The sequence below is a fragment of the Theropithecus gelada genome, chromosome 16, assembly GCF_003255815.1.
Source record: "Theropithecus gelada isolate Dixy chromosome 16, Tgel_1.0, whole genome shotgun sequence".
Lineage (NCBI taxonomy): Eukaryota > Metazoa > Chordata > Mammalia > Primates > Cercopithecidae > Theropithecus > Theropithecus gelada.
In genome coordinates, this window is record NC_037684.1 from 46,675,599 (window position 1) to 46,691,664 (window position 16,066).

General features: G+C 51.0%; 1 protein-coding gene across 1 annotated transcript; it reads right to left on the reverse strand.

Moving 5' to 3' along the window:
- Nucleotides 1–186: 186 nt before the first annotated feature.
- CPSF4L (cleavage and polyadenylation specific factor 4 like) lies at nucleotides 187–13,156 on the reverse strand. Its single transcript, XM_025361933.1, has 6 exons — nucleotides 12,998–13,156; nucleotides 12,221–12,271; nucleotides 9,239–9,391; nucleotides 5,750–5,845; nucleotides 4,454–4,547; nucleotides 187–361 (listed from the first exon to the last, which is right to left on the reverse strand). The coding sequence occupies exons 1-6, from the start codon at nucleotides 13,098–13,100 to the stop codon at nucleotides 319–321; spliced, it is 540 nt and encodes a 179-aa protein (XP_025217718.1). The 5' UTR covers nucleotides 13,101–13,156; the 3' UTR covers nucleotides 187–318.
- Between the last annotated feature and the right edge of the window lie 2,910 nt (nucleotides 13,157–16,066).

A 16,066-nucleotide genomic window follows, 5' to 3' on the forward strand; every position in this document is an offset into this window, starting at 1 on the left:
GGAGTTCAAGACCAGCCTGGCCAACATGATGAAACCCTGTCTCTACTAAAAATACAAAAATTGGCCAGCTATGGTGGCAGGTGCCTGTAATCCAAGCTACTCAGGAGGCTGAGGCAGGAGAATCGCCTAAACCCAGGAGGCAGAAGTTTCTGAGCCAAGATCATGCCACTGCACTCCAACCTGGGCAACAGAGCCAGACTCCGTCTCAAAAAAAAAAGTAAATAAAATAAAATCATGCTCCAGAAGGAGAGGGGGTAAAAGTCGTGTTCTGCCCAGTCTGTGGCATTGGTGAGAGCCCCACTAGGTAAGAAGCAATGCTTAGATCTTGCTTCCAGGCAGCAGCTTGAATTCCCGAATCTTCCTGCAAGGTGCATACAAATGGAGCATGAGAATCCATACACATAATCCATATTCACCTTCCCATCCATCCTGCAGAAGAGGCATGGTGACACCCAGGCTACTCTCCATGCTTGAGAGGACATATTAGAAGATACTGTTACTAAAAGTTGGAAATACTCAGGGGCATGCTTGAACACCCTGGTTGTAACTCACATGTGGTCTGTATAAGTGGACTAACCTCAGGGCGGCCTCGTTTAATCCTGAATAATAATATCTGAAAGACTGAGTTTACTTGGGAACGTGTAGTTTTTCTAATGCACATTAAAATTTATTTTAGCTGTTAAAAATAAAATCATTTTATTATCAGCAGACTCTTTTATGCTTTATGGGGCATCTACATACTACTACCGCCACTCTTCATAATAAAAATATTTGTCAAATATAAAAAATACTCCCCTGAGCTGATCATCTGCCTCTTCTAGAGCCTCACCTGTGAAATGGGTGGGTGTGTCCCTGAGTAAGTTATCCAGTTTACTGGAGCCTCCTTTGTACTGTAATTTGGGGATAATTATTCCTACTTTGTAGACATTTAGTGAGATTAGAAGTCTTATGTGTGTTAACTCCAGCAACATCTGTGATGGTAGGAACTCATTGACAGCAGCTGTTCTAAAGCCTGTAGTATGTGCCATCATACTACATACAAATTCCAACCTTGAACGGAGGAAGAGAGGCCCTACTACAATCCACACACAGATCCAGCCAGCATCTGGGGCTTGCTTGTGCCGAGTGCCATGCAAGGTTTTTTGCATGTGTTTTCTCCTTTTAGATTCAAACAGTCCTGTGACAAAGGTGCTATCCTGCTCATTTTCCAAAAAGAAAACGGGCTTGAGGTAGAGTGATTTGCCTACGTAACTCTGTGCTGTTCATCACATAGCAGCCCCATTGGTTTGAACTGGCATTCAACCCCCCAAAACCTGACTTCTGGGCTCCATTCTTTTAGACTGCCCTAACTGGGGACTCCAGCTCCAGGCAGGCCAGGCACCTGTCTCTTTACCAAGGTGGGGGTCTAGTTCTTCCTGACACATCACATGGCACTTCTCCATTTCTCCAAAAGGCTCAGCACAGCTGCTACCTCTCCTGTCCCAGTGGATTAAGTTGCCTTGGTATTGGCCTTTCATTATGGCATTAAAAGATAGCAATACTGTTGAATGTTACATGTCACTACCTTACCTCCCCAGGATAAGCCTATTTTGTACCATCTACTCCATAATACTCCACACATAAGGCACAGAATATATTCTTAGATTTAAATAAGCCATACAGGGAAGCAGCTGTCATGCTAAAGAAAACCATTTGAGTTAATTGCCAGTTAGTAGCAGCAGCTGAGGCCATATGCAGAGGAATTGCCACGTGCAACCCAGAACTGTTGGTAGGAGCTGAGCAAAGTATAATGATCGTAGATTTCCCATAGACTCGAACTTTTGGTTTTTATGTACATTTTGCTCCCGTTTTATGGATAACTCATTCCTGCCAATCTGCCTCCAATCCTGTTGTATTTTTAGTAGCTCGTTCACTTACAGGATCAAAAGAAAGAAACCTGCATGCCACAGGCTACTTTTGCACCTCACTCATACCCTGCTTAGGATGACAGCAGGCTCACTGTGGAACTTGGAAAACAGAATCCCATTGAGCATCTTCTCCTGACCATGGGTTAGTTTTTAATAACTCCTACCAGTTGAGTCTTACTGTACTTACTGGCATAATGGCCTGGTCTTTGACACAAAAACAGAAAAAGTGAATGGCATGACTTTTTGTAAATTCAGATTTCTAAAGATGTCTAGGGAACCATAGGAGATGGTTAGCCACCTTTTTGAGGAATTGGATGGATTCTGCTTGTTAGTGAAGCTTATTTCAGGCATTCAAGCCCAGCATTACAATCACAGAGAACAAGGCTCTAGATATTGCAAGGCACATAAAAGCAACTGTACAAGAAAGTTAAGGGTTCTGCCTCTCTTACCTGTCATCCCGATAAAACTATTCTCTTGCAGAATGGAGACTGCAAAGCTCAGGACAGCTTAGAAGCTATCAGAATGAAGGTATGATCAAACATGATTTTTTTTTTCTTCCCGATAAACCAGAAGATAGCAGAAAAAAAGAACCAGGTGCTACATTCCCTCCCTTAACCATACTCTGCCCTCCTGCCAAAAAAGAATCTCAAGGATGTTATGTACAAGTAACTGAAGAGTAGTAGGCAACAAAGCGGGAAATGACTGTTCCTTTTGAAAGAACAGTCTCGTCCAACAGGAGATGCCAACAGAATGGTTTACAGTATCCTCTCATTCTCTCCCAATTCACTCTCCCATCTGGTGCAGAAAAGGAGTCATTCTCCAGCTCCCTGATCATTCCTTGCCCTCCCAGCTCTCAGCCCAGCACTAGCCCAGCCCTTTGGGTTCCTTTGCCCACCCTGTGGCACAGGTCCTGCCCTTGACCCCTGATCCCCAGGCAGGAGAGCAGGCACTCTGTTGGGGATGGGGGCTTCCAAGCTTCCACAGCAGAACTAGGAGGTGCTGAATCCCGGGGCCGGTTGACAAGCTGCAGATAAAGTGAAGTCGTGAGGAAACACATACTGCAGATAGTCCCTCTGTGCAGATACTACAACTTCACAGAGGGCCGGGGTGCTGGCCATGCTTTTAGGGTGAAACCAAGGTTCAAGATGCCTTCAGTTACAGTTTTAAGTGCCAAAAGCATACCTTTCAATGAAAATTAGGCTTTCATTGTAAATGGGCTTGTAAATTCCCCACAGTCCCACAGATTGCCTCCCACCTTCTTTCAATGTCCACTCAGAACCAGCAGGGACTGCCTTCCTCCCAGGCCATCACCCACCCGGCGTCCAGTGCTCGGAGTCCCCAGTAGCTGTCAGTAGCTGCCCCAGTGTTGGCGCTGTCTGGCCTCTGTGATACTTAAACAGGTGTCCGACATTCAGTCACCTAGACCAGGGGTCAGAAAGCTTTTTCTATAGAACACCAAACCGTACATATTTTATACTCTGCAGGCCATTGGGTTTCTGTTGCAGCCACTGGACTCTGCCATTGTAAGCACCGGAACAGCCATGGCCCTGTTCCAACAAAACCCTTTATGAGCGCTGGAATTAATTTCACATGTCACAAAATATTTTGATTTTCCTCCCACTTTTTACAAACCATTCTTAGCCCTTCACCTGTACAAAGAAAGGCAGCAGGCTGCACTTGGCCCACAGGCTGTAGTTTGCCAACCCCTGACATAGGCGCTCATCAACACTTGGTGTCTATTGAGAGTGTGTATCTCTCCATAGAGACTGGGCCCTGTTCTCAATCAGGGCCAGCCCTGATTCCAAAAACCACGCATGCTACCCAGTTAGCAGAAGGAAAGCCTAGGGCTGCTCAACAGAGAAGTCCTACCCTACCCACAGCAGAGATCCTAGAGGTTGGAGAGGAGTCTGGGAGGAACAACCACACATATGCGCCCTGCATGCATGATGACTGCCTTTCAAAGGAGAGTGAGGGTTTGCTTGGAGCCATGCAGTGCTGCTGGGTGAGCTTCCCTGGGGAGCAGAAAGGAGTGAGAATAAAGAGATGAGGCACGATGGCACGTGCCTGCCTGCACTCACCTTCGTGTAACTCGGGTTGAATAAAAGATTCATCTTGGGACTAAGGAAAGTGGAGAGAGACGATTACAGCCCAGCTCTTGCCCTCCCATCTTCTGCTCATTAACATGCTCTGCACCAGCCTGCTGCAGAGTTCATATTTCAGAACCCTGTAGGGAAGGTGCCCTCCCTTAGCCAGGGCGTGAGGGAGAATTACGGAGGACTGGGGAGAAATGGGTGTTAAGTGTCTCTACTCTTAGAACAGTTTGTGAAAAGATCGACACCCATCCCCAGCATGAGTACACATTAAGAGGATGGGTTCGAGTTCTGAGATCACCAGGGTCAGGCAGCAGTGCCAGGAAAATACTGGGGCAGATGCTTGCCAGACGCTTCATTTTCCACCATGGACCAGCAAGGGTATGGAAAGATCTAGAACTAGAAGGCTAGGCCCAGCACTCTGATGGGAGTTGGTAACTGAAGGATCGTACTTACTGAGAAAATCGGCACTTGGGTCCCTCGGGGCAGAAGCCAACTAAATAGTTGAGACACATTATTCTGGGGACATGGCGGTATTTACACAGAGGACCTGCTGGGCAAAGAGAAAGTGATGAGAAGGATCCGTTTCAGCAAGAGGGGAAAACACATGAAAAAGTTCCCTGGGAAGGGTGTGGATGGTTATCGGGGCTTCACTTAATACGGGTGGATAAATCTTCCCGTCCTTTCCATACCACCCTAAAGTACCCACTTCTAGCCATGAGACAGGGGTGGGGAAAGGGAACCTTGGAATGTGCTGGAGCAGGTGTCAGCTGGCAAGTCCTGATATCGAGTCGGAAGTGTCACTGACATGCTGTGTCCTGGAGGACTTGCATGGATATGAACCATACTTTGTTGCCTGTTATTTGTTAAGTATGGGACGTATAGCTGAGGAAAAGCTGACCTGGCTGGGCGGGGTGGCTCACACCTGTAATCCCAGCACTTTGGGAGGCCAAGGGGGGTGGATCACTTCAGCCCAGGAGTTTGAGACCAGCCTGGGCAACATGGCGAGACTCTGTCTCTACTAAAAATACAAAAATTAGCTGGGCGTGGTGACGCACACCTGTAATCCCAGCTACTTGGGAGGCTGAGGCAGGAGAATTGCTTGAACCTGGAAGGCAGAGGTTGCAATGAGCCAAGATTGCACCACTGCACTCCAGCCTGGGTGAAAGAAAAGGAAAAGCTAAACCCACAATCCTACTGATCTTCTCAGCAGCCCTCACCCCCGCCCAGATCCCTAAAACCAATAGCACTAAGAAGTCAGTAAGAAAAACCTATCTGAAGACACAGGAGAGGGAGAAACTCTGTTGCTTAGGGCATGGGAACCCTGCTGGGGGAAGCTGCCTCTTAAATTTGGCTGACAGCAATGGGAAAGGTAGGACATGCTTAAGCAACACTCAGGATCCCCCAGGTGGGTAAGTGGAATGAAGAGAGCGCACATGAACTAAGCGTTTCCTGTGGGCCTCACCCTGTGTCAAGAGCTTCCTGTGGTTCAGTAACTTGGAGAAGGGCATGCAGCTGATACATGCTGAAGGTAGGATTTTAACCCAAGTCAGTCTGCCCCAAGAAGCCTGTTATGGCCCCACACCAGGCTGTGTTTTGTGTGTCACGGCAGAGCTGGAGAACTACAGAAAGGCCTTCTGTTGGGGTTCCAGCAAGGCACAGACTCATCAGGACAATGGCCCCTCCCCTGCTGAAAGCCCCCACACCCTGATCCCCACAACCCCTAGGGCTCCCTGGCTTCCAAGGCCTCACCGTCCTTGCAGAAACCTTGGTCATACCAAGGACAGTCCTGGGACTTGAAAGCTGGCTTCACATGGAGGAAGGGACACTCCTTGTTGCTGCAGTCACCTGAAAATCCCAGCACTCTTTGTAGAAGCAGTTTCTCTTTGTGGTCACTTCTGTGTCCCCAAACCAGATTGACCTTGCCCCTCACATACACAGAAGACACTGGCCTTTATTCTGGGAGTCACCAGCTTTTTGAAGACGGCGAGTATGTCTAATCCCTTCTGCAGTCTAAAGAGGGTGCATCCAAGTCTTATTTGTTAAGCAGGGCATGGTTGGAATATATGCCTCTGGAAGAGTAAGAGTGGGGGCAGGACCCCAAATGGAAAAGGAGGCATTGGAACTGAAGGCAGTTGGAGGCTAGCAGGAACAAGGAGAGCCAAGAAGACCTGCGACATTAAGTGGAGATAGTTCTATGTCGCTGTAACTGAAGCCCCCTCTTCATCTCTACTACAAAACCCATGCTGCCTGCAGAGCCTAGGGAGGCTGTTCCCCTTGGTGGAAATGCAAAGAAAAGCAGAGCCCTGCTCAAGCTGGCACAGGTATGAAAAGAAACACTCTGCAGAGTGGATACCTGCAGTTATACTAAGCCTGCGTCATCATCTCTATGGATTAGACCAAGTCTCCGGTTTAGTTTATTTCCTACAATGAGCCAGCTCAGTGGGCCCGGGCTACCCAGGTGCTATTATTATTATTACTATTATTATTTTATTATTTTGAGATAGGGTTTTACTCTGTTGCCCAGGCTGGAGTGCAATGGTGCGATCTTGGCTCACTGCAACCTCTGCCTCCCGGGTTCAAGCGATTCTCCCAACTCAGCCTCCCGAATAGCTGGGAATACAGGTGTACACCACCACACCTGGCTAATTTTTATATTTTTAGTAGAGACGGGGTTTTACCATGTTGGCCAGTCTGGTCTCAAACTCCTGACGTCAGGTGACCTCAGGATCACCACCTCGGCCTCCCAAAGTGCTAGGATTACAGGCATGAGCCACTGTTCCTGGCCTAGGGGTACTTTCCTTCAGGCAAAACCTTGCTCTGTAGAGGCCTAGAGTATAAAATAGATCTTCTTGGAGCAATTTGAAAATCAGTGGAATATATGCAGTGACGCTCCTTCAGCTCTGAAAAGCACTGAGTTGTAGATAAGGAGGATGAAGTTGGAAAGATTCATGAGTTCTCAACCTGAATGAAGCGAAAGTGGGATGAATCTTCCCCCATGCTTCCTTCAGAGCTCTCTTCCTAAGACAAATTAAGAGGGCTCTTAATTTTCTGTCTCAGAGAAAAAAAAAAAAAAAAAGGGAGAGTACCCCCGATTCCTAAGAGTTTAAAACCACCATTCTTTCCTAGCCCCCTCATTTCACAGAGCATGCCAGGGCTCAGAGACGGGAAAAGGCCACATCCATTTCATTCAGCTTCCTCACATTCATGAAGGGTTCATTTGCTCATTGTCAGTGTACAGCACTGGGCAGAATGCTGACTCTGCGCTTGAGCTTTCTAATGAATCAAAGTGACATCACCCACTAGGTGATGCTAGCCGGCATTTGATGGATGGAGATAACAAGAAGTCATCTACCCTGGTTGCCGTTCTGCTGGGCGCACGTCGCTGCATTCCTGGCCTGGCCAGCAGGTGGCAGCAGCACCTCAGCCTTCAGTCCGCCTTTCAGAGCCGGGGGTGGGGGGGTGGGGCGGGGGGTGGTACTAGGCTGAAGACCTCAGACAGCAGGCGCTTCCAGTGACTCTCTCCCACTCCCACACCTCCCCAACACCACCAATTACAGTGATCATCACTTTGATATTCGAAAGCCATATGCGTTCATTTACTGTAAGAACCATAGATTATATCTTGTAATCATGGGCTTACAAGTCTGTCCCCTACTAATTGGAGTTACCTGGGTCCGAGGGGGACCTGGTCCTGTTCCTGTATCCATGCCCACGAGCACCTGATCAAGGCTATTGAAGGAATAACTAAGTAGGTGGCATTTTATTACTAAAGTCACAGAATGTTAGGCAGTGACCAAGGGGAGCTTGGATAAACATTGTCCTTTCAGGGGAGACCTGGGGGCAGCTCTCAGGAACCGCCATGCCTTCGCCTTCCAGGAGCAGGCAGGAAATGGAATATTAGCCTGGGAGGGGCTCTGACTGGCCTAGGTGATGCTTTGCCTCCTTCTCAGGTACCCAGGACCCTCCCATTGGCACTAAGGAGGAGCAGCCACTTGGGAGGCCCTGAAGCTGGCTCCAGCCACATTTGGAAGCCAAGCCTCCTGAGTCAGGGGCGTCTAGGGGATTCTGCCAGCTCTCTCCTTGCAGGCCACTCTTTATGGAATACAGTTCGAAAACCACTGAACTAGATCATCCGTAAGGCTCCTTCCAGCTCCGAAAAGCTCTGAGCTGTAGAACTGGATTGTGAAGGGTGACACCTGAAGCACATTCACAAATTCCTTTCTTAAATAAGTGGGAAAGTGGCTGCAGCTTCCCCATAAACAGTCCCTTGATTAAAAGGTCAAAGGAGGCCAGGTGCGGTGGCTCACGTGGATAATCCCAGCACTTTGGGAGGCCGAGGCAGGTGAATCACCTGAGGTCAGGAGTTCAAGACCAGCCTGGTCAACATGGCAAAACCCAGTCTCTACTAAAAATACAAAAATTAGCCGGGCATGGTGGTGGTGGGTACCTGTAGTTCCAGCTACTCAGGAGGCTGAGGCAGGAGAATCGCTTGAACCTGGGAGGTGGAGTTTGCAGTGAGCCAAGATCACGCCACTGCACTGTAGCCTGGGGGACAGAGTGAGACCCTGTCTCAAAAATATATATATACATATTAAAAAAATAAAAGGACAAAGGATGCCTTGAAGCCAGAGGGAGGCAAGATGCTGGTTGAGGCTTGACCACACAAGATGATTTTAGGTGCCAGACTTCTGAACCTCATGGATTTATGTTTACAGTTACCTTTGATTTCCAACAAGTGATGCTAGTTCTCCATTCATGGAAACAATGCAAAGTTTCTTCTAAAGTAAGAGTTAAAATAGCAGGACCGTTGGAAGAGCAGACAGTGGCACAGGGGCTTTGAGGGTACAGCAGGCATCGTGAATGTGGCTCTGAAGGCCTGACATGTTCAGGAAGTTCTAGCCGGGGCCTGAGAGATGGCTCACTGAGACATTTCCAAATAGCCAGGCTGGGTGTGTGATGAACCAGGACTGGGGAGAGCAACAATGCCCTCTTCCCTTTTGGGGGTAACTGGTAAGCACCTTGATCCAGGGGGCAGTAAAGGGCAGGGACTGCAGGGTGTGCTTCTGCTTGTCTGGGGGTTTGGAGAACAGGCACCCGAGGCTCAGACAGGTCTCTCCGGCCTCCAGGGACATGTTCAGCCTCCTCTGCGTGGCCCCCTCCTCTAGAAACCTTCTTCCCATTTCACAGCCCACACTGCCACCCTCCACGGTGAGGCGCCGAGCCAGGAAGAAGCCTTACCAAACTTGGAGTAGAAGTAGCACTCGGGCATCCTGGTGATGTCATACTGGTGCAGGAACTTGCAGTGGTCACCCTTCTTGCACAGCCCCCGGAGCCAGTGCTTACACACCACCATCTTCTCCCCTCGGTCATGTCGGAAGGGGCAGAGTTTCCCTGGAGATGCCAGAGCACCTGGCTGGGAGGCCTCTCATCCACAGCCTGGGCCCGGCTCAGCCCTCCCGGGGATTCCCCAGGAGGGTACCCGACTCAGTCCCCAGCGACTCTCCCCTTATCCCTTCACCTGGACCCTGTAGGGGCAAGAACTGGGGGCCGAGGCAGCATGAAGGGCAAGCTCTTCGTTTTGAGACAGAGTCTCGCTCTGTTGCCCACGCTAGAGTACAATGGCGTGGTCTCAGCTCACTGCAACCTCCACCTCCCGGGTTCAAGTGATCCTCCTGCCTCAGCCTCCCAAGTAGCTAGGATTACAGGTGCCCACCACCACACCTGGCTATTTTTTTTAATTTTTAGTAGAGACAGGGTTTCACCGTGTTGGCCAGGCTGGTCTCAAACTCCTGATCTCAGGTGATCCATCTGCCTCAGTCTCCCAAAGTGCTGGGATTATAGGCATGAGCCACTGTGCCTGGCCAGGGCAAGCTCTTCTTAATGCACAGCTGTTCCGGCTACCACACCTTTGCCCATCCTTCCCGTCTAACTGGCGTGTCATGCCCTTCTCCAGGGAAGCACCTGGGCTCAGAACAGCTGCCTCCTTTTCATTCCAACAGTGCCTAACAGCCCCTCTCATCCTGCCAGGGAGCAGGGCCAGGCTTTCCAGCCTGGAATCGCCACACCCAGCCCAGCCCCTGGCACATAGTAAGTGCTCAGTTAGGGCACGTTGAATTCCCATCTTTAAAAACACCAAATGTTATGCTTCCCGATTCCAGAGACCTAACAGGGTGACAGAAGAGCCAACTTTGTAATGATTTATAAGGAATATTCCATGGAAATGTTACAGTTAACTGTTTTATCATCATCACTCAAGTCTGCATTGCTATTAGCAGGAAGGACACCCAGTTCCTAAGTTTCTTTCTCTTTATATTCATTCATTCATTCATTCATTCATTCATTTTGAGACAGGATCTTACTCTGTTGCCCAGGCTGGAATGCAATGGCACAGTCATGGCTCACTGTAGCCTCAAACTCCTAGACTCAGGCAGTTCTCCCATCTCAGCCTCCCGAGTAGCTGGAACTACAGGCATGCACCACCACACTGAGCTAATTTTTTTTATTTTTTGTAGAGACGGGGCTTTGCCATGTCCCAGGCTAGCAGTTCCTGAGTTTCTAAGCAGGTCCAGCCTCATGCCTGGCCAGTTCTCTGACATAATTTGGGGTGTAGAGGAGGTGTTATTTCCATTTTTCCTTTTTTAAAAAAAATTTTTTTTATGTTTTGTAGAGATGGGGTCTCGCTATGTTGCCCAGGCTGGTCTTGAGCAATCCTCCAGCCTCTGCCTCTCAAAGTGCTGGGATTACAAGTGTGAGCCAACTCTCCTGGCCAAGGTGCTCTTTTTAAATAACCCCTACCCTCCACTGCTGGCCATTGACTTGCTTGGTTCTGACCTTCCACCACAATAGCTTTCTTTCTTTGCAAAAGGGTATTGCTAGGAACCGCTGATCTAGGGACTGGATAGGCTGAGCTGAGGAGATGCCACTCAGTCCACATTTGAGCCTGCAGGGTCCTGGGTGCACAAGCCCTTGGGTGACCAGTGATCTCATTTCCCTTCTCCCTGCATGGTCCAGGGCTGGCTCCAAGACAAACAAGGCAGGTGGGCGACCCTGGTCCCAGGTCCTCCTTGCCCAGTCCCCTCCAGCCCCCCAGCTTCCAGGGACAGAGTCATTTGGATCAGAAAGCATGTCCTAAACTCTCACCCCAGGGAGATGTCTTAACCCAAATGTATAGGCAAGCAAGACTGGGAAACCCTACAATTGGAAGCCAGTTTTGGTGTGTGTGTGTTTTTTATTTTGGGCAGTTGTGTATTTCTGTGGGAAGAGCCTCTACGTGAGCCAAGAGCCAGAAGAAAAGTTGAAAACTCTTGTATTTGAGTCAGGCCTTCCCAGAATGGCTGCATTTGGGGAGAGGGGCCTAGGAAGAGGGCAGTGACCCAAAGTCAGGGCAGGAGAGAAGTGGAGGATGCTTTTTGACAGCATTTAAAAGACGGTGGCTAGCGCTACCTCAGAGCACAGGGAATGGATGAGACAATTGACCAGTTTCCAAACTGAGTCAGGGCATGGGACTGGGGAAGAAGGAGGCCTCCCGTCTAGCTAGGAAGAAAACAAGAAAAACATCAGGAAGCTGGAGCCTCCTGGGAATGCACAGGCCAAAGCTCAGACACACGCCCATCCCAGCAAGGCAGAAAGAAAGAAAAACCCCTTACCAGGCAGCCTGATTACCCTGATGCGAACTGCAAACTACGAAGACTGCTGCTGAGGTGGGGAAATCTTAGGGGAGCGGCAGGCTGCTCGGTGGATCCACCCACTTACCCTTTGTCTACCTGTAAGTCTAAAATTCTGCTCCATAGCCGGGCATGGTGGCTCATGCCTGTAATCCCAGCACTTTGGGAGGCCCAGCAGGTGGATCACCTGAGGTCAGGAGTTTGAGACCGGTCCGGCCAACATGGCAAAACCCCATCTCTACTAAAAATACAAAAATTAGCCGGGCTTGGTGGTGGGCGCCTGTAGTTCCAGCTACTCGGGAGGCTGAGGCAGGAGAATCGCTTGAACCCGGGAGGCGGAGGTTGCAGTGAGTCGAGATCACACCACTGCACTCCAGCCTGGGCGACAGAGCGAGACTCCGTCTAAAAATAAATAAAATTCCGCTCCATCCCAATTTTCCCTTCCCAGGTGCAAATTTGACACCCTGTCCCAGGCCAGGCAGAGCCCCTGCTGGGTGTAGCTCAGACAGACCCTACACTCACGCAGTTCGGGGCCCAGGCCTGCCCAGTAACTCACCTTTCTCACAGAGCCCTTTAGCGAAGAAGTTGCACACAGCTGAGGCCGACTCTGGAAGAAGAAAACGGAACGGAGAAGGTAGCTTCCCCAGAGGCTGCAGCTGTCCCAGGAGCCTCCACCTCCTATTGGCATGTCCCACCTAGACTTCCCCCAGGCTCTGGCCTGTGGGCCCTCAAATCTGGGCCCTGTAGAGGTTAACCTTCAGAGCCAGCCAGCAGACCTCAACCCTTAACCCTCCAACTCTGAAACAGAGGAGCTCGAGGTGCTCAAGGCTGGCCCAGGAGCTCGGGAGGCCAGTGTGGCTTCTCTCAATTCATCGTCTCTCTGTGCCTCTCTCAGTGTGGAAAATGGGTTGCCCCGAAGCCACAGAAGAGAGAGACAGAGAAGGGGCCGTTGCATCAGGGAGTTGAGCAGAGAGACCTGTAGAGAAGGTAGGGGGAGGGAGGCCAGGTGCGGTGGCTCACGCCTGTAATCGCAGCACTTTGGGAGGCCAAGGCGGGTGGATCAGGAGGCCAGGAGATAGAGACCACCTTGGCTAACACGGTGAAACCCCGTCTGTGGTAAAAATACAAAAACTAGCCAGGCGTGTGGCGGGCGCCTGTAGTCCCAGCTACTCCGGAGGCTGAGGCAGGAGAATGGCGTGAACCCGGAGGTGGAGCTTGCAGTGAGCCAAGATGGCGCCACTGCATTCCAGCCTGGGCGACAAAGCTAGACTCCACGTCAAAAAAAAGAAAGGGGGGGAGGTAGGGGAGGGATCGTGGCCCCATCCTCACTCACTGTCCATGCCCGGGAAAGGCAGGAGCCCAGTGCCCTTCTGCATCTCGACATCCTCCTCGAAGGCGAAGGTGAACCGCTCCAGCCCCGCAACGACCTCTTGCATCTTCCATCTCCGGCTGGGGCTGCGGAAGCTGCCGGAACCCAGGCAGGTGGGCCCGATATAGCTCATCAGAGGCCCTTAAGGGGCCAGCGCCCAATGCCTCACCCCAGGGTGCCAGAGGCCAGGTGACTGCAGGCGACTCTCCAGCCTGGGCTGTATAAGAGTGGGGCCCAGCTGCCTTACCCCGCCCACCCAGTGCAGGGGCAGACACCCCAGGGCCCCTCGCCCCCACACTGTGTACACAAGGCCCACTCGGGTAGGGAGGGATTCGCAGAGCCCCACAAACTGCTTATCTCTGCATGTTACCAAACACAAACGTGGCGTGCACGCAGACATTACCAAACCTGGGCTCATACTTTGTCCATGAAGACACCGCCACAGGTTAGCAAAGCGTTGCACAAACCAACCGCAGCCAGGCTGTTATTCTGCCAGAGCTGGGGGTGGTGGGGATGTGCAGAGGGAGGGAGCCATCCCACCTCCCTGCTTCTTCCCATCAGGGAAGGGGTCTCCCTCTGGGACCCCTGACCCCGTTTTCTGGCCTGAGTGACAAGCCCAGAGTGAGCTCTTCACGGGAGACAGGGAAAAGGAATGAAGAGCAGAGGAATCGGAAACAGTTGGATGAATGGCGCTTTGTTTACCTCGCACACAATCGCCAGCTTGGCTGGAGGGCGGAACCGACCCAAGGCCAGGGCGGCCTCCCAGCCAGGATTCCACAGGGCCACCCAGTGCCACCCCACCCCTGAGAAAGTGCTTTATAAATGAAATCTCTATGCAAATGTTGTTTTATTATTATTACACCACCCCTGCCTGCAGGGCTGGGGACATCTGAAAATGCTTTCAAACGAGCATGTTAGGGCTCTAATTAGACCAGGCTCCCCCCTCCCCCTGCTCTTGGCCCCAAACTGGCCTTGCCTCTAACTAGAGCTGCTGTTCTCAGTCACATTGGCCTTTGATGCCCGTAGAACCAGAACCCAAACGCCCTCCTTTCTGGGTGCCCAGACCCAGCGGGGAGAGGTGGGCAGCCTGCAGGCTCTCATCTGGGCCAACATGAATGAGCCTGCTGGCTGTTGTTCCCCATGGCTGTCACTCCTAGATCTGTTCTTTTGAACTCCAGATCAGAAAATAAAATAGCTGGAGAGATAGACGCCTGGAGCCGAGGCAGGACTGAGAGGAGCAGGGACAAGATCCAAGAGTTTCCAGAAGCTCAAGCCTCTGACTGCATCCTGGGACAGGCAGAGGGACCCAGCTCCAGGGCTGCTAGAGGGTGGGGCTGAGGGGGTCCCTGGGGTAGAAACCCTGGTTCTCTTGGCCTTAGTTGTGTGTGTTGATTAGTCCTCCCAAGAATGCATTCATCTGTCAACACAGGCTCATTAGAGGCTCACACTAGCCTGGCAGCACATGCAGGACTGATGAGGGCATCAAAGCCCAGGGAGGCCAAGGGCACGTGGTTTGGGAGGTGATACAGATGTGGTTCAAATCTGGGTCTCTTGATGATTTTCTTCCCTAAACATCCCTGAGCATCTATGCACTAGGGTCACATCCCTACCCTCAGAGATGACCCTGTCAAGGAGGGGACATTAGCCATTCACACAATAATGAGATGGAGGCACAAGGGACCCAGCAGGGCAGGAAGGGGTGGCAGGGAGCACTCTTAACGGAGAGCCATGATGATGGGGAGAGCATGTTCTGGAAGAAGGCCAGCAATATGAAGGTTGGGGCATGGAGCAATGTGCAGACTGAGGAAGCGCTCAAGGGTTTGGTTTGGCAGAAGTGGGGGTAAAGAGGGGGAATGGGGGCAATGAGGCTGAAGAGCTGAGAAGGGACCCAACTCTGGGAGGCCTGCTGGGGCCAGCTCTTTGGGGGAGTGATCGTGAAGGTAGCAGAGCCACCGCAGGGCTCTGAGAACTGTACATGGCTCTCTGAGGGATGGTCAGGGGAAGACTGGACGGGGGCTGCTTAGAGGATGCATTTTTTTCTTTTTTTTTTTTCTTTTTTTGAGACAGAGTCTTGTTCTATTGCCCAGGCTGGAGTGCAATGGCGTGATCCTGGCTCACTGCAACCTCTGCCTCCCGGGTTCAAACAATTCTCCTGCCTCAGCCTCCCGAGTAGCTGAGATTATAGGTCCACACCACCACACCCAGCTAATTTTTGTACTTTTAGTAGAGACAGGGTTTCGCCATATTGGCCAGGCTGGTCTCGAACTCCTGACCTCAGGTGATCTGCCTGCCTCATCCTCCCAAAGTGCTGGGATTACAGGAATGAGCCACTGCGCCCAGCCTGGGGATGATTTTTAAAATCATGAGAGCCCTGGGGATACAGCCCAAAGATCTTTCTGCTACTCTGGTGGCCTGCAAGAGTTAATTGATGAGGGATGAACATGAAGGAGACTCTTGGCTAAGACTCCTCCCTCCATCACCCCAGCTTCTCTCCTCCTCCACCAGGGCTTCCCATCCCACCTCTAGGTGCCTGGCCAGCAGAGGTGTGTGGTGGGTGTCACATGGATGAAATCCCTTCTCCTAGTGGGTCATCATTAGTTTGGCACACAAACAATGGGGCTTGCATTCATAGTTTTTGCTTATTCAAAATACCTTCTGCAGTAAATCGAACTGGCTACCCAAAAAGTCTAGGTCCAGGCCAGGTGCAGTGGCTCACACCTGTAATCCCAGCATTTTCAGAGGCCAAGGTGGGAGGACTGCTTGAGCCCAGGAGTGTAAGACCAGCATGGGCAACAAAGCAGGACTCCCATCTCTATAAAAAATTAAAAAATTGGCAGGGCGCGGTGGCTCACGCCTGTAATCCCAGCACTTTGGGAGGCCGAGGCGGGCGGATCACAAGGTCAGGAGATCGAGACCACGGTGAAACCTCGTCTCTACTAAAAATACAAAAAATTAGCCGGGCGCGGTTGTGGGCGCCTGTAGTCCCAGCTACTCGGGAGGCTGAGGCAGGAGAATGGCGGGAACCCGGGAGGC

Coding starts and splice junctions, on each gene's coding strand:
- CPSF4L (XM_025361933.1), bottom strand. CDS start 13,100: ATGCAAGAGGTCGTTGCGGGGCTGGAGCGGTTCACCTTCGCCTTCGAG. Junction 12,272..12,997: donor GCCTTTCCCGGGCATGGACA/GTGAGTGAGGAT, acceptor TTCTTCTTCCAG/AGTCGGCCTCAGCTGTGTGC. Junction 4,548..5,749: donor CCAAGGTTTCTGCAAGGACG/GTGAGGCCTTGG, acceptor TTTGCCCAGCAG/GTCCTCTGTGTAAATACCGC.